The sequence below is a fragment of the Cnephaeus nilssonii genome (assembly GCF_951640355.1).
Source record: "Cnephaeus nilssonii genome assembly, chromosome: 5".
NCBI classification, from domain to species: Eukaryota; Metazoa; Chordata; class Mammalia; order Chiroptera; family Vespertilionidae; genus Cnephaeus; species Cnephaeus nilssonii.
In genome coordinates, this window is record NC_137076.1 from 76,043,102 (window position 1) to 76,066,800 (window position 23,699).

Here is a 23,699-nt window from a genome sequence, read left to right on the forward strand (position 1 = left end):
CCAGGAGGGGGTGTGCAGGAGGCAGCTGATCGATGTTTCTCTCTCATCGATGTTTCTAACTCTCCCTCTCCCTTCCTCTCTGTAATAAATCAATAAAATATATTTTTTAAAAAGTGAAATTCTTGCCATGAACCTTAGTGATGGCAGAATAATATTAAAAAAACAAAAACACAAAACTGTAATTTAGAATCGAAGGACAGATAGAGCTTCACAGACAAGAAAAAGTTAAGGAGTTCATCACCACCAAACCAGTATTAGATGAAATATTAAAGTGTCTTGTTTAAAAAGAAGAAAAAAAGATTAAAAAGTATCGAAAGAAAATGGCAATAAATATATATCTGGCAACAATTAAATCTTTATAACAGTATAAATGAACACACAGAACAGAAACAGACTGATAGATACAGAGGATATTTTGACAATTCAAAATGGGAGAGAGGTTAGGGGGAAGGAGGGTGAAAAGGTGAAGGTATTAAGAAGTCCAAATTGTTTTTTACGGAATAGTCATGGGGGTATAAAGTACAGTTTAGGGAATATAGACAATAATATTCAAATAACTTGTCATGGTTGCGAGAGTTATTGGATGATCACTTAATAAGTTATGTAATGTCTAATAACTGGGCTGTACACCTGAAATTAATATAATGTATGTCAACTGTAATTGAAAAATAAAAATAACTTTGAAATAGAGGGGGGAAAAAAGAAAGGACAATAACAGGTATTTGCAAGGATGTGGAGAAATTGGAACTCTCGTACACTGCTTGTGGGAATAGCAAATGGTTCAGCCACTATGCAAAACAGTCTGTCATTTCTTTAGAAGTAAACATAGAGTTTCATATATCTCAGCAATTCCACTCAATATTCAAGAAAATTAAACACAGTCTACACAAAAATGTATGCATGAATGTCCATAGCAACATAGCCAAAAAGTAGTAACAACCCAAATGCTCATCTTTTGCTGAATGAATAAACAAAATGTGGTATATCCATACAATAAAAAGAATATAATACTGATGCTAGAACATGGATGAAACTTGAAAACAATATGCTAAGTTTAAAAAATCGGTCAAAAAGGACCTTGTAGTGTAACTCCATTAATATGAAATGTCTAGAATAGGCAAATCTAGAGACAAACAGACTGGAGGCTACTTAGAGCTGGGGTAATTGGCAGGGAACTGAAGAGTGACTGGTAATCAATGAAGGTTTTCTTTTGGAGATGAGGAAAAGTGTCTGGAATTAGATAGTGGTGATGGTTGTACCACCCTGAATATATTAAAAATCACTATCTTCTACAAAGGTGAATTATATCTCAATATAACTTATTTGAAAAAAATTTTTTGTTAATCCTCACCTGAGGATATTTTTTCCCATTACTTTTCAGAGAGAGTGGGAGGGGAAAATGGAGGAGTGGGGTGGGGGGGAGAGAAAGAGAAAGAAACATTGATGTGAGAGAGATACATTGACTGGTTGCCTCCTGCACGCATTGCGACCAGGGCAGGGAGAGAACCTGCAACCCAGGTACGTGCCCTTCACTGGGAATCAAACCCAAGATCCTTCAATGTGCAGGTCAAAGCTCTAATCACTGAGCAACACCGGCCAGGTTTTAAATTTTTTTTTTAGAGAGAGAATGGAAGGGAATGAGGGAGGTGGAGAGAGAGAGAGGAAGAAAGAGAAAGAGAAACATTGCTGTGAGAGAGAGAGATTGGTTTCCTCTCACATGCACCCCAACTAAGGCCAGGAATTGAACCTGCAATCCAGGTATGTGCCCTTGATCAGGAATCAAACCCATGACCCTTGGGCTGATGCTCTAACCACTAAGCACACCACAAGGGCTAAATTTTTTTTTAAGGTCAATCTTTATTTTTTAATTTTATTGATTTCAAAGAGGGAGGGAGGGAGGGAGGGAGAGAGGGAGAGAGAGAGAGAGAGAGAGAGAGAAACATCAATGATGAGAGAGAATCATTGATTGGCTGCCTCCTGCACACCCCCTACTGGGGAGGGTGAAGATGGAGCCCACAACCCGGGCATGTGCCCTTGGCCTGAATCGAACCTGGGACCCTTTAGTCCGCTCTATCCACTGACCCAAACCAGTTTGGGCTAAAATTTTAATTTTAAAAAAGAAAGGGAAGATCTAAACAGTATATTTTTTATATGACAGCTAAAGTAAGTATTTAATGTTTCAAGTTAATTGTTGGTATTGTTTTTTACAAGCATTATAATGAAGCTTTTTTTTGGTAATAAAAAATGTTACACTAAAATAGATATAAGACCCCTCATAATCTCTACCACCACCCACATTTCCTTCCTTTTGTTCCAGTTTGCTTCCTTTTCAGGAAGATAATTTAATTTGTAAGCAAGAATAAATTTGAATCCTTGAAGGTCATCTGATGTGGTCAGTTAGCATATTTTCTGATTCACTTGATTTTGTAGTTCCATAAGTAGAAGTACTGGTGGACACCTTCTTTATGAGAAAATAGCTGATTTTTGAGTGACAGTCTGTCAGTGGGCTGTTATGTCTATATTAAAGACAGTATTCTTTCTTGTGTGTCATCTGAGTCAACCTGTTTTTAATTATTATTATTGAATTTAGAGAGAGAGAGAGAGAAACATTGATGTGAGACAGAAACATCAATCTGTTGTCTCTTGTACGAACCCTGACTGGGGATTGAACCTGAAACCTGAGCATGTGCCTTGACCAGGAATCAAATCCTCGACCTTTTGGTGCAGGGGACGACACTCCAACCAACTGAGCCACACCGGCCCCGGCTTTTTTTTTTTTAATAAGTGTTTTTTTTGGCTGGCTTTCAGGGCTAAGCAAGAACTTTATAAAGTAGGGTTCTGAATTGTTGCCTTTAACCTAAGAAGCAGAACACTTGTGCAAACCCTTACTGAGTGCTTACGAATCAATAGTTTCTAATTGGGAGATTATTTATCTTTTACACAGGAACAGTTAAGTTCCAGCTCTAGCCAGTTTAGCTCAGTGGATAGAGCATTGACCGGCGGACTGAAGGGTCCTGGGTTCAACTCTGGTCAGGGGCATGTACCTTGGTTGCAAATTCCTCCCTGGCCTGGGCCCTGGTCAGGGTGCATGCAGGAGGCAACCAATAGATGTGTTTCTCTCACATCGACATTTCTCTCTTATCTCTCCCTCTCTTCCACTCTCTCTAAAAATCAATGGAAAAATATCCTCAGGTGAAGATTAAAAAAAAAAAAAAAAGAACAGTTAAATTCCAATAAATACCTAAATTATACACACATAGGCATGTGCTATAGTAGAGGAGGAGGTGGTTTTGGGACACCTTTAACAATTTTTTTAAAAAATATTTATTTATTTCAGATATTTTTATACCTATGCCGGAGAACTTATTAGTAAATTTAAATGAAAGTAAAGAGGTAAGGCACATTTTCCTATCCAACATGTTTAATTGCAATATTGAAGGAATATATTTTTAAAATATTAAGTAAAATTTTGCTTCTTTCTGTGACATTTCTAATATGTGTAGCATTTTATATTTTGATGTTAATTAAAATTCATCAGAAGAACTACTCTTGACTTTGCCTTTGAACTTATTGCTTTTAAGTCTAATATAGCAAGTTATTTGTAGTTTGGTAGAAGATGAGCCTATTCCATTAAGGAGGAAAACCTGAAGGAAACCTGCCTTGCCCGCCACTTGGGAAATCGGGAGGGTTGCTGAGATAAGCTTCTGGTCACTACATAGAAGCACTATAGCTAGGCTGCTTTCAGTGCCCTGTGCTTTTCTGATTCACAGAGTGTCACTGGGGTCAGTTCAGAAGAAACTCTTATTACCTGCCTGGAAATTGCCATGACATAATACAGTGAGAGGTGAACAGAATGTGTCTGAAGGGGGGATGTTGTCTACCCTGTATATGCATATATGCTGTAGGGGTAACATTTTAACTAGCAAGTCTATGGTCTCAGCTGTTGGCAATGGTGACTTCACCATAGTATGATATATTTTTTCCTATTAACGCTCTTTATTTGTACATCCTAACCTAAATAAGTAGTTGTTTTTCATTTTGTTTTTCTTTTGTTGTGGTTATTACTAGTTGGCAAATTTACTGGATATCTTAGATTTTGCAGTAGGGAAAAGTTAAACTCATTTTGGAACTAAAAAGAATACAGTGTGTAGAGGTGATTGAGAAGGCCTTATTTCATGGCATTAAAAGAAATCAAATCTCTAAACTGTGATGGTTCTTTTGGATACATTTTGGACTTATAGTCTTGCTGGACTACTGCATGTGCAAGAACTGTAAGGCCACAATTTTTATTTGTCTTGCTTGCCAATTTATAATGTTTATCTAAAATTACTTTCTTGTTATTTGACCTACTTCATTGTTTACTGTACTGTCTGTAGATTCTCTGACCATCATCATGACTCAGTGTTTTGTCTATTGTATTAGTTACTGGCTTTTTGTAAAAAAAAAATTTTCAATTGTAACACTCTTGAGTTTTCTTGCTTTATTTCACAAGCTTGTCCAAGATTTACTGAAAACTTTGCCAGAAATGTTCGCCAAGACCCTGGAGACCCAGAGTGCCTTGGGTCCTGCACTTCAATCTGCCTTTAAGCTGATGTCCCCAACTGGTGGTCGAATGTCTGTCTTTCAAACACAACTCCCAACTCTTGGAGTAGGAGCCCTGAAACCACGAGAGGAACCCAACCAAAGGTCATCTGCTAAGGTTAGAAGGTCATCAAATCTATGATAAGATTTATGTTGGTGCTCTGTCTCTGATCATACAGCTTGTTTTTTTTTTTTTAATTTATATTTCAGTTGTGGAGAGTAGGGAATATGATAAAATAGGTCAAGTGTTTCTTTCTTATGTAGACTTTTCTGTTTTATTACATTACTAGAGGCTCGGTAATTCGTGCACCAGTGGGGTCCCTAGGCCTGGCCTGTGGGATCGGGCCGAAACGGCTCTCCGACATCCCCCGAGGGGTCCCAGGTTGCGAGAGGGCACAGGCCAGGCCAAAGGACCCCACCGGTGCACAATTGGGACCTGGGAGAGATACGGGAGGTTGGCCAGCTGGGAGGGACCGCGGGAGGGCTCCAGGGTGTGTCTAGCCCGTCCGTCTTGCTCAATCCCTGTCAGCTGGACCACAGCAGCAAGCTAATTTACTGCCTCCTGGTGGTCAGTGCACATCATAGCGAGTGGTTGAGCGGCCTTAGCATATCATTAGCATGTTACACTTTGATTGGTTGAACGGCCTACCAGACGACCAGACACTTAGCATATTAGGCTTTTATTATATAGGATTTCAGAGAGAGAAAGGGAGAGGTAGAGAGATATAGAAACATCAATGATGAGAGAGAATCATCGATAAACTGTCTCCTACATGCACCCACTGGGTATCAAACCTGAAACCCAGCATTTTCCCTGACCAGAATCGAACTGTGACCTCCTGGTTCATTGGTGAATGCTCAACCACTGAGCCACACTAGCCAGGCTAGAAATTTAAATTTTGTGACAATTTTTTTTTTGTAAGAGAACATTTATTTGGTAAATCACAGGGATAGAAGAATTAATTCCTAGAACAAATGGGCTTAGGAAACAAGTTATGCAGGTAAAGGAAGGGCCCTTGGAGCTTGGGAGTGAAGAAGCTAATGGTGCCTGGGGCGGGAGGGAAAGGCATGGTATGCTCCCAGGAGAGAAAGTGCCTAAATTTTATAACAATTTAATGATTTAAATTTTTTTCTCTTTTTAATTTATTATTAATAGGAAATTCACTTGACACCATCCACTGACTTCTATAAGAAATTAGCTTTGGACTGTTCTGGTCAGCAGGTAGCTGTTGACTTATTCCTTCTCAGTGGACAGTATTCTGATTTGGCTTCTTTGGGTAAGTTTTTCCTAATGATTATTTTTCTCAAATGAGTGTCAAAATGATATTTATATAATGGTATTCTAAATAGGAGACAAAGTAAAAGAAATTTAATGTCCTTGGGAGAGTTAGTCAGGTTAGTCTATTATAAACCCTACTAGAGGCCCGGTGCACGAAATTCATGCACTGGGGGGGGGGGGACCTTCAGCCCAGATTGTGAGAGGGCGCAGGCCAGGCTAAGGGACCCTACCGGTGCACGATCGGGGCTGGGGAAGGACATGGGAGGTTGGCCAACTGGGGAGGGACCGCCGGAGGGCTCCAGGGCGTATCCGGCCCATCTCGCTCAGTCCCAATCAGCCAGAGCGTCTGCCCCCTGGTTGTCAGTGCACATCATAGCAACTGGTTGACTGGTTGACTGTCTGCCCCCTGGTGGTTAGTGCACATCATAGCAACTGGTCGACTTTCTGCCCCCTGGTGATCAATGCACGTCATAGCGAGTGGTTGAGTGGTCTTAGCATATCATTAGCATATTATGCTTTGATTGGTTGAATGGCTGACCAGATGACTGGACACTTAGCATATTAGGCTTTTATTATATAGGATCATCTTCTACTTAAAAAATTTATAGTAGAGAAATTTATATGCTACTATTTAAAGGAATGAAATTTTTTTTTTAAGTATACTTTTATTGATTTCAGACAGGAAGGGAGAGGGAGCAAGAGATAGAAACATCAATGATGAGAGAGAATCAATGATTGGCTGCCTCCTGCACATCCCCTACTGAGAATTGAGCCCACAACCAGGGCATGTGCTCTTGACCAGAAGTGAACCTTGGACCCTTTAGTCTGCAGACTGACGCTCTATCCATTGAGCCAAACCAGCTAGGGCAAAATATTCTTTTTTGATGGTACCTGGGGAGGTTAAAGAAAAATTTATTCAAATGCCTGTAGTTACTTTGATGTAGTAATATTAGTCAACGGCAGAATTTAAAAGGAGTGTGTGTTTTCTTCCAGGTTGTATTTCTCGGTATTCAGCAGGTAGTGTCTATTATTATCCCTCTTACCACCATCAGCACAACCCAGTCCAGGTACAGAAATTACAGAAGGAGCTACACAGATACCTCACTCGGAAGATTGGTTTTGAGGCAGTCATGAGGATTCGGTGTACCAAAGGTGGGGGCACTATTTTTTTTTTTTTGCATTTACATAGGAGTAAATGTTTCTTTTGATATAATATATATATATATTTATAGTCTTATCTCAAAATTTGCTATTTTAAGATATTTACTTACTCTGATGGAATATGCAATTAAGAATAAAAAGGAACATTTTTTTTTAAAGGGACTATTTTGAATATACTAAAAACCACTGGATTGTACACTTGAAAGGGGTGATTTTTACTGTATATGAATTATATCTCAATGGAAAAAGATTATAATTCCAAAGAACATAAGATATATTACTGATGGATTTTTTAAAAATATATTTTTACTGATTTCAGAGAGGAAGGGAGAGAGAGATAGAAACATCAATGATGAGAGAGAATCATCGACTGGCTACCTCCTGCACGCCCCACACTAGGGATTGAGCCTGCAGCCCAGGCATGTGCCCTGACCGGGAATCAAACCATGACCTCCTGGTTCATAGGTTGACGCTCAACCACTGAGCCACGCCAGCTGGGCCACAAATTTTTTTAATTTGGTGATGTCCCATCAATCAATTCTTTTTCTGTTTGTACTTTTGGTATTATAGCATTAAGCCACTGCTTAATCCAAGATCACGAATATTTGTATTTATGTTTCTGCTAAGAGTTTTATAGTTATGCTTCTAATATTGAAGTCTTTGATTTACTTTGGGTTAATTTTTATATTTTATTTGAGGTAGATGTTTGACTTCATTCTTTTGCATGTGGATGTATAATTGTCCCAGTATCATTTGTTGAAAAGAGTATTTTTCCCTCATTGAATTATCCTGGGACCCATATCCCCTTGGTGAAATCAGTTGATCATAAATATGAGGGTTTGTTCCTGGATTCTGAATTGTATTCTAGTAATTTGAATGCCTATTCTTACACCAGTTCTAAACTGTCTTGATTACTATAACTTTCTAGTAAGTTTCAAATTTGGAAGTATGAGTCCTATCAACTTTTTACATTTTTTCCTAAGATTGTTGTGGTGTTCCCATATTAATTTTGGGTTCAGTTTGTCAATTTCTGCAAAGAAGCTAGTTGGGATTTTGATAGAGATTGCATTTAATAGACAGATCAATTTGGGGAATATTGTCATCTTAACAGTATTAAGTCTTCCCATCCACAAATGTGGTATGTTTTTCCATTTATTTAGGCCTTCTTTAATTTTTTTCAACAGTTTTATAGTTTTTAGAGTATAAGTTTTATATTTCTTTAAATTTACTCCTAAATATTTTTGATGCAGTTATAAATATAATTATTTTTAAAATTTCATTGCTTCTTTATATAAATATAAGTAATCCTTTGCATATTGATCTTGTATGCTGCAGTCTTGCTGAACTTGTTTATTAATTCAAATAGTTTTTTAGAGTTTGTGGGTTTTTTAAATGCTTTCATTTTATTTATTTTTTTAACTATATTTTTATTGATTTCAAAGAGGACGGAAGAGGGAGAGAGAGATAGAAACATCAATGATGAGAGAGAATCATTAACCGGCTGCCTCCTGCACAACCCCTACTAGGGATTGAGCCCAAAACCTGGGCACATGCCCTTGAATGGAATCAAACCCAGGACCCTTCAGTCCACTGAGCCAAACTAGCTGGGGCTAGTGTTTGTTTTAAAGGGGTCTGTTTGTTGTATCCCATTCATTCAAGATTGATGGACCTAAAAAATGGTTATTTCTGCAGATATTGCCTATAAGTTACTGGAAATGTGTATCCCAAAGGTGCTTTTAAATTTTTTCTATTTGTCAGGACAGAAGCTATTTTATATGTACTTAATTTTGCGTAAGAGTAAAAAAGCTTGCCAACAAACCAGCAGTTTGCTTTATTTTCCTTTCTTGCTTTTTTGTTTTTGTTTTGTTGTTGTTAATCTTCACCTGACAATATATTTTCCATTGATTTTTTTAACTTTTAATTTTTTTGTTAATCCTCAACTGAGGATATCTTTCCATTGATTTTTCAGAGAGAGTGGAAGGGAGGGGAAGAAACAGAGAAAGAGAAAGATTGATGTGAGAAAGTCACATTGGTTGCCTCCTGCATGGCCCAGAGTAGAGCCAGGGATTGAGCCTGCAACTGAGGTACATGCCCTTGACTGGTATCAAACCCAGGACCCTTCAGTCCACAAGCCAAAATGCTCTATCCACTGAGCCAAACCAGCTAGGGCTCCATTGATTTTTAGAGAGAGTGTGGGGGGAGAGAGGAGAAAAACATGAATGTGTCACATTGATTGGTTGCCTCCCACACATAAACCTGAAACCCTGACTGGGGATTGAACCCGAAACTTTGGCATATCGGGAAGATGCTCTAACTGAGATAACCTGCTAGGGCTAATTTATCTCATTCTTTTAAACTTCTAATAGTATTTAGTACAAATACTGAATGTACAAATCACAGTTTGGTTATTTTACTACAGATTGGAATTGAGGATATTTCTAATTTTTTAGTTATTACAGACAAAGACAGTACTGCTTAATTTTTTTGGCACATATAATTTGGTACTGGAATGAGTGTATCTGTAGGATAAATTCTTAGATATGGGATTACTAGGGTCAAAGGACATATTAATTTAGAATTTTTGGTGGATATTGCAAATATATCCTTCAACAAAGTTTTTTGAAAATTTGAATCTTCACTTTCATTTAAGAAGATATCTTACCCTCACTAAATACTGTGTATTATCTAATACTAGAGGCACGGTGCATGACATTTGTGCACTGGGGGTTGGGGGGAGGGTCCCTCAGCCCCGCCTGCGCCCTCTCGCAGTCTGGGACCCCTCAGGGGATGTCCGCCTGCCAGCTTAGGCCCGATCCCCCTGGGGGCTCCCATCACCACTGCTGTGCTAGCCAGCCATAAGCCCGGCTTCTGACTGAGCAGCGCTCCCCCTGTGGGAGCACACTGACCACCAGGGGGCAGCTCCTGCCTTGAGCATCTGCCCCCAGGTGGTCAGTGCACATCATAGCAACCGGTCATTCCACCATTTGGTCTATTTGCATATTAGCCTTTTATTATATAGGATAGGATCATTCTGTTCCCAATTCCAATGTATGGGTTGCTTTTCTCCACACTTCCAAGTAATTAACTCAATCCTGACACTATCTACCTGGAGATAGAATCAGATCCCACAGGTTAAACCCCCAGTCCCTCAATTCCCTATTGTAATACACACATACACTTTAGAAACTAATGCCCAGTCCATGGTGTTTCCTATGCTTCTGCCTGACTGGCTATAGATGGGAAGTTTCAACAACCCCCTCCTTGGGTTCCATTAATTTGTTAGAATGGCTTAAAAAGATTTCACTTGTTATTTTACTTGTTAGATTACTGATTTATTAAAAAAGGATATATCCCTGACTGGTTTGGCTCAAGGGTCCCAGGTTTGATTCCGGTCGAGGGCATGTACCTTGGTTGTGGGCACATGTACCCAGTAGGGGGTGTGAAGGAGGCAGCTGATAGGTCTCTCTCTCTCTCTCTCTCTCTCTCTCTCTCTCTCTCTCTCTCTCTCTCTTTTTATAATATATATTTTATTGATTTTTTACAGAGAGGAAGGGAGAGGGATAGAAAGTTAGAAACATCAATGAGAGAGAAACATAAATCAGCTGCCTCCTGCACCCCCCCCCCCCCCCCTTACTGGGGATGTGTCCGCAACCAAGGTACATGCCCTTGACCAGAATCGAACCTGGGACCCTTCAGTCTGCAGGCCGATGCTCTATCCACTGAGCCAAACCGGTTAGGGCATGTTTCTCTCTCATCGATGTTTCTGACTCTCTGTCCCTCTCCCTTCCTCTCTAAAAAAAATCAATAAAATATATTTTTTTTAAAAAAAGGATATAACTCAGAAACAGCGAGATGGAAGATCTACACAAGGCAAGGTATAGGGACAGGGAAAGGGTATGAAGCTTTTGAAGCTTCTATACTCTCTGAGTACTCCACTCTCCCTAAATCTCCAAATGTTAACCAACCTAGAAACTCTCTGAACCCGCCCCCCCCATTCTTTTGGGGTTTTATGGAGGCTTCATTACATAGTCATGATTAAGTAAATTATTGGTGTTGGTGATTGATTCAACTTCCAGCCTCTCTACCCTCCCTGGATGTTTGTTGAAGGAGGGGGTTGGACTGAAAGTTCCAACCATCTAATCACATCGTTGGTTCCTCTGGCAACCAAACCCCCTCCTTAGATTACCTAGGCACTTTCTAAAAATCACCTCATTAACATAGCAATAGATACCTTTATTACTCTCATTACTTTGGAAATTTTGAGGGTTTTAGGAGCTCTGTGCCAGAAATCTTTGAAGACCAAATATATATTCCTTTTATAAATCTTTTATAAATCTAAACTTTAATTTACTCTCTGCTAGTCTGATAAGTGACTAAGGTAAAATGTAAATATCCATATGTAGGTATGTATAAATAATATTTTATAAATTTTTTTCTAGGTCTTTCCATTCATACTTTCCATGGGAACTTCTTTGTTCGGTCAACAGACTTACTGTCTTTGCCCAATGTAAATCCAGATGCTGGATATGCAGTACAGATGTCAGTGGAAGAGAGTCTTACTGACACTCAGTTGGTTTCCTTTCAGTCAGCACTTTTGTATACGTCCAGCAAAGGTGAGTATTGTGGCAAAAAGCACATAACATGAGATCTACCCTCTTAACAATTTTTTATGTGTACAACCCAGTATTGTTAACTGTAAGAACAGTGTAACAAAGGTAAGTTTTTTTATTTGGTCATGTATTCTATGGCTTTTGATAAACTCCCTCTTTGGAGATCATTACTCATTTCTATTAAGCCAAAACAATATTCCTTATCTTAAGAGTTTTGTTGCTATTCCTGGTAAAGCAAAAATGTTTGGTATTTATTTTTCTTAACCATTTTATTTAATAGGTATTTATTTAGAGTCTACTTAATGTCAGGCACTGAAATAAGTTCTGATGACAAATAGTCAATAAAACTACGGGTCAGGGCACATGCCCAGATTTCCGGATCAATCCCTGGTAGGGGGCGTGTAAGAGGCAGCCAATCAATGATTCTCTCTCATCATTGATGTTTCTATCTCTCCCCCTCTCCCTTCCTCTCTGAAATTAATAAAAATATATTTTTTAAAAAAGACCAGAATAAATAAATAAATGAAATAAAATTTTAGAGTTTTCACATTAACATTAAAGTTTTTGATACTATCCTCTACTTACTATTTAACCCTATTTGGTTTTAAATTGAAATGAAGTGATTTTAGTATAAACTTTTTAAAAAAATTTGTAATTGATATTTAGAGAAAGAGAAAGGGGGAGGGAAAGAGAAACATTGATATGAGAGTGAAACATCAATCAGCCTCCCCCCCACACCCCACACTGGGGATCTAGCCTGCAACCCATGCATATGCCCCAATTCCTGGCCAGGGCAATATAACCTTTTTAATGTAGTTGTCTCTTACTATCACTTTTGTGTTTTCTCCAAAGGTGAAAGAAGAATTCGTGTTCATACTTTGTGTTTGCCAGTAGTTTCAACACTGAATGAAGTCTTTCTTGGAGCTGATGTTCAAGCAATTTCAGGGCTGTTGGCCAATATGGGTAAGAATTGTTATCACCTATTGTAAATATTTTGCAGGTATAATAACATTAGAAAAATCCACATAGTTTTACCCTTTTTAAAAATATATATATATTTTTTAATTGATTTCAGAGAGGAAAGGAGAGAAAGAGAGAAACATCAATGATGAGAGAGAACCATTGATTGGCTGTTTTCTGCATGCCCCCTACTGGGGACTAAGTCCACAAACCTGACAGGTGCCCTTGACCAGAATTGAACTCGGGACCCTTCCGTTCACAAGCTGATGTTCTGTCTACTTAGCCACATTGGCTAGGGCTAGTTTTATCCTTTTGTTGTTGTTAATCCTCACCTGAGGATATTTTTTCTATGATTTTTAGAGAGAGTGGAATGGAGGCGAGGAGCGGGAGAGAGAAGAAAGAGAGAAACATCAATGTGAGAGAGATACATTTATTGGTTGCCTCCCACATGCTGGGAATCAAACCTGCAACCCAGGTATGTGTCCTTGACTGGAAATCAAACCTGGGACCCTCCTGTGCACAGGCCAACGCTCTAACCGTTGAGCCATTCAGGGCAGGACTCTAACCATTGAGCAGTTCAGTTTTGTCTTTATTTAAATAATTAGCTTTAAGGGTTTCAGTGTTTTGGATTCCATGTATACCTGCTAAATGACTATTTGAAAAAGGATCTGCTCAGATAGCCTTATCTTTTAAATTTAAAAAGCTTTATTGAGATACCAGAGGCCCGGTGCACAGATTCATACACCAGTGGGGTCCCTCAGCCTGGCCTGTGCCCTCTTGCAATCCGGGACCCCTCGGGGGATGTCGGGTAGCCAATTTCAGCCCAAACCCCGCAGGCCCGATCCAGGTAGGAGGGAGCCTGATCCCTGCAGGCCTGATCCAGACAGGAGAGAGCCCTATCCTGTGTGTTGAGTGTTTGTCCCCTGGTGGTCATTGCGCATCATAGGGACCAGTCGACCAGTCGTTTGGTTATTCAGTCGGTTGGTCACTTAGGCTTTTATATATAGAGATAGATAATTTATATACCCTATCACTTAACCCATTTTAAGTGTACAATTCCTTTGTTTTTAGTATATTTACAGAGTTGTGTGACCATCACCTCAATCTAATTTTAAAATATTTCTATTACCCCTAAACGAATGTCATGCCCATTAACAATTATTGCCCACTTTTTCCTCCTTACCTCATTGGCCTTAGGCAACACTAAATTGCTTTCTGTCTCATAATCAGCCTACTATGGACTTAAGTAACCATTTTTTACTTAATGCTTAATATTAGTAGTTAATAGATTTATTATGAGCCTGTAACTTGGATTACAGTAAGATCATTAGACTTGGAGTCATGGAATTTGGGATTGCAAACCAGTTAACCATCATATACAAGTTTGCAGCCATGGCCAGATTCCATGGGCTAACAGAAAATTTATTAATATCTTCACATCAGTTGCCTCCTTGACTTTTATTTTGGTCTCTTTCTCAAACACATAGAGCTAAACAGCATTTTAGTTCCTGTTCTTGTTCTCCTTCAGGGAAGACTGCTAGTGGGTCCATTTGCTTCAAACTCAAAGCTGCCTATACTTGGGATATTTACCCATTTTCTTTAATGCCTTACTGGAAATATTTTTTTTAATATATATATATTTTTTATTGAGTTTTTACAGAGAGGAAGGGAGAAGGATAGAGAGTTAGAAACATCAATGAGAGAGAAACATCGATCAGCTGCCTCCTGCACACCCCCCACTGGGGATGTGCCCACAACCAAGGTACATGCCCTTGACCGGAATCGAACCTGGGACCTTTCAGTCCGCAGGCCGACGCTCTATCCACTGAGCCAAACCGGTTTTGGCCTTACTGGGAATATTTTTCTTTAACGGAATCTGGTATAGGTTTGAACCACACATTAGTCTTCCCATAGGTTGTTAAAAGTTAAAGATTATGACAAAAGAAATTTGAAGGTTGCTGCCTTTATTTTTTGTTGAACCAGTACTTTTTTTTCTTTTATAAAAACTGTCAATACTTTTTTTTTTTTAATTGAAGATCTAATTGGCTTCATTTGTTTATTTATGTGTTTGGTTGTTTTTTAATCCTCACCCGAGGACATGCTTCATTGATTTTCTTTTTTATGTTTTTTTTTAATCTTTATTGTTGAAAGTATTACATATGTACCCTTTTTTCCCCCATTGACCCCTTCTAGCCTGCCCCCACCCCCTGCCCCAGGTCTTCACCACATGATTGTCTGTGTCCATGGGTTATGCATATATGCGTACACATTGATTCTCTTAGAGAAAGAGGAAGTCGGGAGGGGGGGGGGGCGGGGAGGAAGTGGGAGGTGGGAGGGAGAAACATTGATTTGGGAGAGAAATGTCTATCAGTTGCCTCCCATATGCATACTGACTGGGGGTTGAACCTGCAAACTAGGTATGTAGCCTGACTGGAAATCGAACCCACAACCTTCTTTTTTGGTACATAGAACAATGTACCCAATTGAGCCCCCAAACCAGGGTGAACTAATGCTTTTGGGTAACAGTATAATTATTATTATCTTTATTATTGTCATCATCATCAACTAACTATATGTCAGGCAGTACTGTGGATTATTTTTAAAAGTCTTCACAACAACCCTAGCCAGTTTGGCTCAGTGGATAGAGTGACGGCCTGTGGACTAAAGGGTCTGGGTTCGATTCCGGTCGAGGGCACATGCCCACATTGTAGGCTTGATCTTCAGTAGGGGGTGTGCAGAAGGCAGCCAATCAGTGATTCATTCTCATCATTGATGTTTCTATCTCTCTCTCCCTCTCCCTCTCTGAAATCAATAAAAATATTTAAAAATTAAAAATAGAAGTCTTCCCAACAATTTTCTTCACTGCTACTAAATTTGGTTGATTCTAATATACACATTTTTTCACATTTTATCAAAATCTTTATATTGCGATGTCTTAAATTGATAATCTTAGAGTTACTGTTGAGCAGATCGCAATAGTCTTCATTTTTTCTTGCCTGTGTACAAATTTGGTCATAGATGTTAATAACATTACTTAATTGGGTATATTTTTGGTACCACATGCATTGAGTTTAGTTATAGTTTGAGAGGCTTTCTTCTATTCATTAAAGAGCTCTTAGAGAATTAATTATTTTCATCATCTGTCATGCTATTCTGTTTATATGTATAGTGCTTTCAGTTTTGAGTATGCAGGATGCATACTATACATATTTCTGTCTCTCTCAAGTCAATCAAAACTTACTTTTTTTATTCTGTGGAGTAGTTAAACTTTTATTTTATTTTTCTCTTGTCCCTACCCCATCTCTATAAGCTGTTGACAGGTCTGTGACTGCCAGTCTGAGTGATGCTCGGGACGCCTTAGTGAATGCCGTCATAGACTCTCTTTCAGCTTATCGTTCTTCAGTCCTAAGTAACCACCAGCCCGGACTCATGGTTCCTTTTTCATTGCGGCTTTTTCCACTCTTTGTGTTGGCTCTCCTTAAACAGGTAAGAGAATCAAAACCAGAAACTAATGCAGTGAAAAGGTCAAAAGGCAAAATTTTTATCCTGTGAACCCCTAAACAGTGTATATATAACTTTATGCCAGCTAAGTTTTCTGACGGCAAGAACCATAGCTCTTAACACTGACGTACCACATTTTGTTTATTATTTACTTCTCTCTTACTATGATTTTTGTCCATGAGGACATAATTTTTATCTTTTTTGTTCATCACTTTGTCCCAGCACCTACAACAGATCCTAGTACACAGTAGGCATTCAGTAAATATTTTTTTTTGAGTGAATAAATGGAACTTTCATTCTTCCATTCCCCATGGTACTCTTTCTTCTTTCCTAGTGACTATTCACATACCAATTTAAAATACCTTAACATTTAAAAGTCTTGCTTTATTTATAGTCAGTGCACTTGTTTTGAGGCATAATTTTATTACTGTTACCTCTCTGCCTCTTTCTACTCCTTTCCATCACTAGGAAAGCTTAAAACGTTACCTCAAAACTTCATTATTCTCCATGAAGCTAATACGCCAGTTAAAAACTCACAATTACTCATTAACTCTATTCTGCTAAGTAGTTGCTCTCATTTGTATTATTATTCTTCCTGGTTGATACGTAAGCTTTGTACATTGTTTAATTTCTCTAACTGTGGGAGAAACAAGGATGGTTAAATACCATTAATCATCACCCTGCATTTATAGAACACTTAGATCTTTGCTTCTTCAAATGTACATTTAGTTTGTCATCTGTAGTATAACTTTATCCTTCTATGGTAACATTTGTTTCTATCTCATTATCACTATATGGTAGATAGTGTGTTTAGATCTATTTCACTGATTAGGAAACAGACACCAGAGAGATCAAATTACTTTGCCAAGGTTACGTAATTAATTTCTGAAGACTGATAGGTGGGGATATAGCCATAATTTAGTACATGTGTGTGACTTGTTGAAAGATATTTTTCAGAAAATAATTAATAGCTAATTTTCTAATTTTGTCTGAAGATATTCTTTTAACTACTGATATTTGCAAAGTTTTATATGTATTTTTTAAATACTTTTTTTTTGGTGGCGGTGGTTTTTTGTTACAGAAATCATTCCAGACTGGAACAAATGCACGTCTAGATGAACGCATTTTTGCTATGTGTCAAGTGAAAAATCAGCCCTTGGTTTACCTTATGCTCACAACTCATCCCAATTTGTATAGAGTTGACAATCTTTCAGATGAGGTAAGATTAATTCATTTTTTAAGTGGCTTTTACTTGCAGATTTATAAACTGAATTATATTCAGTACATTGCAGAAATGAGGAAAGGTTTTTTTTGTTTTTTAAGCTTTTTATTCCTTTGGTAGGTGTGTGAAAATAAATTTTGGTTTTGTAGAGCTCCTGAAAATAGTGCCTTTATTTAAGTTGCCTAAGACTAATCTCTAGAGCAGATCTAAATAAATGAAGAGATTGTCAAATTGACTGGAGAAACCTATGAGTTACTTATTTAAACAAATTGATCTGAAAGGAGTATTCTGAGAATCAAAATAACATCTAAATACCCAGGTCAATGTTTAGTGTAACAGTGTTCTTAAATTAAAGAAAATATATTTATCTAAGTTGTAACATTTTGTCCTTGATAGGAAATTTACCTGAGTTAAAAGTCCCAAGTATGAAAGTGTTAAATCGTAATCTTTCTTTTGAAAATTGTGATCAAGTTAGGATATATATGTTGGAAGTAATATTTTGATTAAAACCTTTCAAAGTTTAAAGAATTTAAGATCTCTTGCATATAGAAAGGAGAAATTGCTTATGAAATTTGAGTTAATTTTAGCAAATGAAAACTATTGAGCCAGCAACAGAGGCTCAGTAGTTGAGCATATACTGGTGTGTGTTTTTTTATCCTCACCCCAGGATATTTTTTCTATTTATTTTCTTTAGAGAGAAAATGGAAGGGAGGGAGGAGTGGAGGAAAGAAAGGGAAACATCAATATGAGAGAGACACATCAATTGGTTGCCTCGACCAGGGCTGAGGATCCAGCCTGCAACTGAGGCACGTGCCTCCTGCCCACGACCCTTTGGTGTGTAGGCCAACACCCTAACCATTGAGAAAAATCAGCCAGGGCTGTTTTAATAAGTGATAAATATTTTGTTATCTTTTTAAACATGAATAATTATATTAAAAAAATTTTTGTCAATTGTGACTCCATATTACATGTATCTAAGAGCTTTATTTTTTGTTTAATTCCTCAGGGAGCACTCAACATCAACGATCGAACTATACCTCAGCCACCTATTCTTCAGCTTTCAGTGGAGAAGCTGAGCAGGGAAGGAGCTTTTCTCATGGATGCAGGCTCTGTGAGTAGCTGACTGATTCAGATCCTTCTGTCTGCATATTACCATACCTTCATTCCCCTTAATATCTTTCTGCTTGAACAAATTATATGCTATTTAATTTATATATATTTTTATTAGCCACCTTCTCCCTCCATAGCATCCTTTCATACCAAGCATAAAATGTCTCATCTTACTAAATAGTAGTTACTGTTAGTTCAGTTGAGGGCTAAACAGTATCATTAAACTTACTAATCATTTTGATCTTTTAAAATATACTCAAAGGTAAAGGTGAGTCAACCACTCCTTTTTTTATTGAATTTATTGGTGTGACATTGGTTAAAAAAATTATGTTTTCAGATATACAATTCTACAATACATCATCTTTACAGAGTGGAGCAAAATTAGGTTTACAGTTGTTCGTATAGAAAATAATACAATAATCTTACATAATAAAAAGGTAATATTTAAATTACCATCACTCCGCTACGCCCATGATTGGGCCAGCGGGTGACACAGGGGGCGGGACTCGGGGTGGCTGGGGTGATGATTGGGCCGGCAGGACGCTGAGCTCGCGTTGCCAGCGGCGATGCGAGCTCAGCGTCTGCGCCATGGCTGTGCTGCGGCACAGACAGGCCTCTGGGGCAGCGAGCCGAGCCGGCGTTTTGGAGGTTTGGAGGTTTGGAGGCAGCGGGCGGTGGGCGGGCGGCGCGGCTCCCCGGGGAGGAGTCTGGCGGCAGTTGGGCCGCAGGAGCACGTGGCAGTGGCCCCAGCCTTCCTGGGCGGGAGGCAAAGGCAAGACCCTGGCCTGGGCTCCGGCCGCAGGAGGACCACGCCCCCGCCCCGCCTCGCCCTAGGGGCCCAGGGACTTCGGAGCTGCAGACCAGCGGACAGACAGCTTACACGTGCATGATTAAATCATGCACTGGGCTTCTAGTTAATAAATAAAATACAAGAATAAACTGTGTTTTGTGTATTCACAACTGTAAACCTACTTTTGCCCCACCCTGTATATTGTATCGTTTGTTTACCACCCCAAGTCAAGTCTCCTTCCATCACCATTTATCCCTCCTTTACCCTCTTCTACCTTCCCCCATTCCTTAACAGCTTACTCTTATGCTACATCTCAAAATGATTTTCTTCCTATCCCCAGGTACTGATGCTTTGGGTTGGAAAGAATTGTGGACAGAATTTTCTCAGCCAAGTTCTAGGAGTTCAAAGCTATGCATTAATTCCACAGACTATGGTAAGACTGTCTTATAGTGATTGGAATAGTCTTAAAGGGCATTTCAAATGTGGCAAAACATGAATAGCCCATTTTAAAATCATGGCATACTAAAATTTTTTCCCAAAAAAGAAAATGTCCCCACAAATTCTCTTCTAATCGAAAATACTCATTTTATGTTTTAAAGGCATTTTTAAAAATGTTTTTATTGACTTCAGAGAGGGAGAGGGAGAAAAAGAGAGAAACATCAATGATGAGAGAGAATCATCAATCAGCAGCCTCCTGTGCGCCCCCTTCTGGAGATTGAGCTCGAATCCTGGGCTTGTGCCCTGACCAGGAATTGAACTGTGACCTCCTTGGTCATGGGTTGACGCTCAACCATTGAGCCACACTGGCTGGGCTTAAAGGCACTTTTTAGGTTATTTTGTATCATTGACTTACCTTTTTTTTTTTTTAATATATTTTTATTGATTTCAGAGAGGAAGGGAGCGGGGGAGAGAGATAGAAACATAAGAGAGAGAATCATTGATCACTGCTTCCTGCATGCCACCCCCTGGAGATTGAGCCCACAACCCGGCATGTGCCCTTGACTGGAATCGAACCCGGGACCCCTCAGTTCACAGGCTGACACTCTATCCACTGAGCCAAACAGGCTAGGGCTGACTTATCTTTTTTAAATAATTTTTTTTAATTTCTCAATCACAGCTGACATACAATATTTCATTAGTTTCAGGTGTACAGCATAGTGATTAGACATTTATATAACTTACGAAGTGATCACCCTGATGGCTTATCTATTCCTGTCTGTCTGAGAGTATACTATTTTTTCAGAAAGGAATGAACTTAGTTGATGGCACAAAAACAACAAAAAAGTGTTACAGGCACATAATTTCATTGTTCTTTGGCAGGATTCTTTTAATTGCTGCTTTGGAGTAAGAACTAAGCTAATTGCCACATAAGCAAATGACTTGTGATCAGTGTCAGTTGGATTACTATTGATTATTGAAGAGAGTAATAATGGACAATCACTAGCTCTGTGACCTTGGACAAGTACCGTATTTTCCGGCGTATAAGACGACTGGGCATATAAGACGACCCCCAAATTTTCCAGTTAAAATATAGAGTTTGGGATATACCCACCCTATAAGATGACACCTGGCGTATAAGACGACCCCCGACTTTTGAGAAGATTTTCCTGGGTTAAAAAGTCGTCTTATACGCCAGAAAATATGGTAACTAACAGCCTCATTTGTAAAATAAGTGCTGTTGCTTATAGAAGTGTAATTGAAATGATTCATGAGAAAGCATTTGTTAAACTATATTGCATTTGGATAGTTTTATATTGAAAAGAGATAACAAATTATAATATGGTCTTATTTAATGTCATATTTTTGGTCCCTATCATTTTGTCAGCAACTTTGTGGGCGTTTTTTAATATATTTTTATTGATTTCAGAGAGGAAGGGAGAAGGATGGAGAGAGAAACATCAATGATGAGAGAGAATCATTGACTGGCTGCCTCCTGCACGCCCCCTACTGGCGGGGATTGAGCCTGCAACCCCAGCATGTGCTGTTGGCCAGAATCGAACCTGGAACCCTTCAGTCTGCAGACTGACACTCTATCCACTGAGCCAAACCAGCTAAGGCGTTGTCAGCCACTTTGGAATATGTGGTTTATGTCAGCATTTTTTCATATTTATGGTTTAACTCCATTCATAGAAGTTAGTAGGAGATTCTTGTATTTAAAAACATGTGAGGATTATAGCTAGGATTAGCACTAGCTTTCAGACTTTGAGTAAAACTACTGGTCTGAATAATTAGATATTTTAATGAGGAGACAAGAAATTGTTGCATCTGTGACAAATGCCTAATGAGTCAATTCATTCTAAATGTCATAATAAAATGAAGAGAAGAGTTAGGGTGTTCTTCTAGATAAGGGCTAAGCAAAGTATTCTTAAGGGGGTCTGCTACCAATAATTGGAACATAGCCATGTCCATTCACTATGTATTGTCTATGGCAACTTTAGTGGAACAATGGCAGAGTTGAATAGTTGCAATAGAGACTAAATGACCTGCAAACCTAAAGTATTTACTGTCTGGCTCTTCAAGAAGTTTGCAAAAAAAAAAAAAAAAAAGAAGAAGTTTGCCCCCCCCCCCCCCCTTAACAAGGAAATTGTGGTATGCAGAATCTCAGGCCCTCCCCAGACCTCCTAAATCAATATCTGCAGTTCAGCAAGACCACCAGGTGATTTATATACAGCTGTCCCCCATTTACCTATGGTTTTGCTCTCCGAAATTTCAGTTACCCACTGCCAAACATGGGTTGAAAATATTAATAGAAAGTTCCAGAAATAAACAGTTTATAATTTTAAAATTGTTGTTGTTCTGAGTCGCATGATGAAATCCCACACCATCCCTCTCTGTTGCCAGGAATGTGAATCATCCTTTTTCCAATGTTACCACACTGTATACACCACCTGCCCATTAGACATTTGGCAACTGTATCAATTATCAGATCAACTGTCCAGGTATCAGAGTGCTTGTGTTCAAATAGCTCATTATTTTACTTAGTAATGACCCCAAAATGCAAGAGCAGTGATGCTGACAATTTGGATATGCCAAAGATGAGCCGTAAAGTGCTTACTTTAAGTGAAACGGTATGTATGTATGTATAGGAAAAACATAGGGTTCAGTACTATCCATGATTTTAGGCATCAACTAGGGGTCTTGGAATGTATCTCCCATGGGTGAGGGGGGAGCTGCTGTACATGATAAAGTTTGAGAATCACTGTAGATGATACATTAGATATGATTAGAGTAAGATATTGTTGGCTTTTGTTTAACAGACAGACCTTCCAGAACTTGATACCCCAGAATCTGCCAGAACTATAGCTTTCATATCTTGGCTTAGAGAACAAAGACCATTTTTCCCAATACTTTATATAATAAGGTAAGTTGAGTATTTCATTTGCTAATATGAACCAGTTTGTTTGGCCTTGCAACAACTTGTTTTGACATAAATACATTCTTTAAGCAAACCATTTAGAAGAATCTATCCTATATAATAAAACCTAATATGCAAATCGACTGAATGGCGGAACGACCAGTCGCTGTGATGTGCACTGACCACCAGGGGGCAGACACTCAACACAGGAGCTGGGCTCACGGCTGGCGAGCGCAGCAGCGGTGGGGGGAGCCTCTCCCGCCTCCACGGCAGCGCTAAGGACCCCCTCGGGATGTCCGCCTGTTGGCGTAGGCCCACTCCATGGGGATCAGGCTCCCTCCTGTCTGGATCGGGCCTGCAGGGATCGGGCCTATGGGGATCGGGCTCTCTCCTGTGGGGATCGGGCTCCCTCCTGTCTGGATCGGGCCTGCGGGGATCGGGCTCTCTCCTGTCTGGATCGGGCCTGCGGGGATCGGCTCCCTCCTGTCTGGATCGGGCCTGCAGGGATCGGGCTCTCTCCTGTCTGGATTGGGCCTATGGGGATCGGGCTCTCTCCTGTCTGGATCGGGCCTGCGGGGATCGGCTCCCTCCTGTCTGGATCGGGCCTGCGGGGATCGGGATCGGCTCCCTCCTGTCTGGATCGGGCCTGTGGGGATCGGGCTCCCTCCTGTCTGGATCGGGCCTATGGGGATCGGGCTCTCTCCTGTGGGGATCAGGCTCCCTCCTGTCTGGATCGGGCCTGCGGGGATCGGGCTCTCTCCTGTGGGGATCAGGCTCCCTCCTGTCTGGATCGGGCCTGCGGGGATCGGGCTCTCTCCTGTCTGGATCGGGCCTGTGGGGATCGGGCTCCCTCCTGTCTGGATCGGGCCTGCGGGGATCGGCTCCCTCCTGTCTGGATCGGGCCTGCGGGGATCGGGCTCCCTCCTGTCTGGATCGGGCCTGCGGGGATCGGGCTCTCTCCTGTCTGGATCGGGCCTATGGGGATCGGGCTCTCTCCTGTCTGGATCGGGCCTGCGGGGATCGGCTCCCTCCTGTCTGGATCGGGCCTGCAGGGATCGGGCTCCCTCCTGTCTGGATCGGGCCTATGGGGATCGGGCTCTCTCCTGTCTGGATCGGGCCTGCGGGGATCG

The 23,699-nt window shown here is 39.9% G+C and overlaps 1 protein-coding gene across 2 annotated transcripts in view; it reads left to right on the forward strand.

Annotated features, from left to right (window-relative positions):
• The window catches only part of SEC24A (SEC24 homolog A, COPII coat complex component), a 65,601-nt gene that overhangs the window by 38,414 nt on the left and 3,488 nt on the right, over nucleotides 1-23,699 (forward strand). Inside the window, exons 12-22 of one of the 2 annotated variants that reach the window (XM_079772654.1) lie at nucleotides 3,338-3,393; nucleotides 4,493-4,699; nucleotides 5,738-5,858; nucleotides 6,854-7,012; nucleotides 11,461-11,634; nucleotides 12,484-12,594; nucleotides 15,902-16,077; nucleotides 17,174-17,311; nucleotides 18,321-18,425; nucleotides 19,555-19,647; nucleotides 22,472-22,575. In XM_079772654.1, the coding sequence (XP_079628780.1) occupies nucleotides 3,338-3,393; nucleotides 4,493-4,699; nucleotides 5,738-5,858; nucleotides 6,854-7,012; nucleotides 11,461-11,634; nucleotides 12,484-12,594; nucleotides 15,902-16,077; nucleotides 17,174-17,311; nucleotides 18,321-18,425; nucleotides 19,555-19,647; nucleotides 22,472-22,575 (1,444 nt within the window). Of the gene's footprint in view, nucleotides 1-3,337; nucleotides 3,394-3,770; nucleotides 4,462-4,492; nucleotides 4,700-5,737; nucleotides 5,859-6,853; nucleotides 7,013-11,460; nucleotides 11,635-12,483; nucleotides 12,595-15,901; nucleotides 16,078-17,173; nucleotides 17,312-18,320; nucleotides 18,426-19,554; nucleotides 19,648-22,471; nucleotides 22,576-23,699 lie in introns of those variants that run through there. The other variant, XM_079772655.1, reaches the window with a different exon arrangement.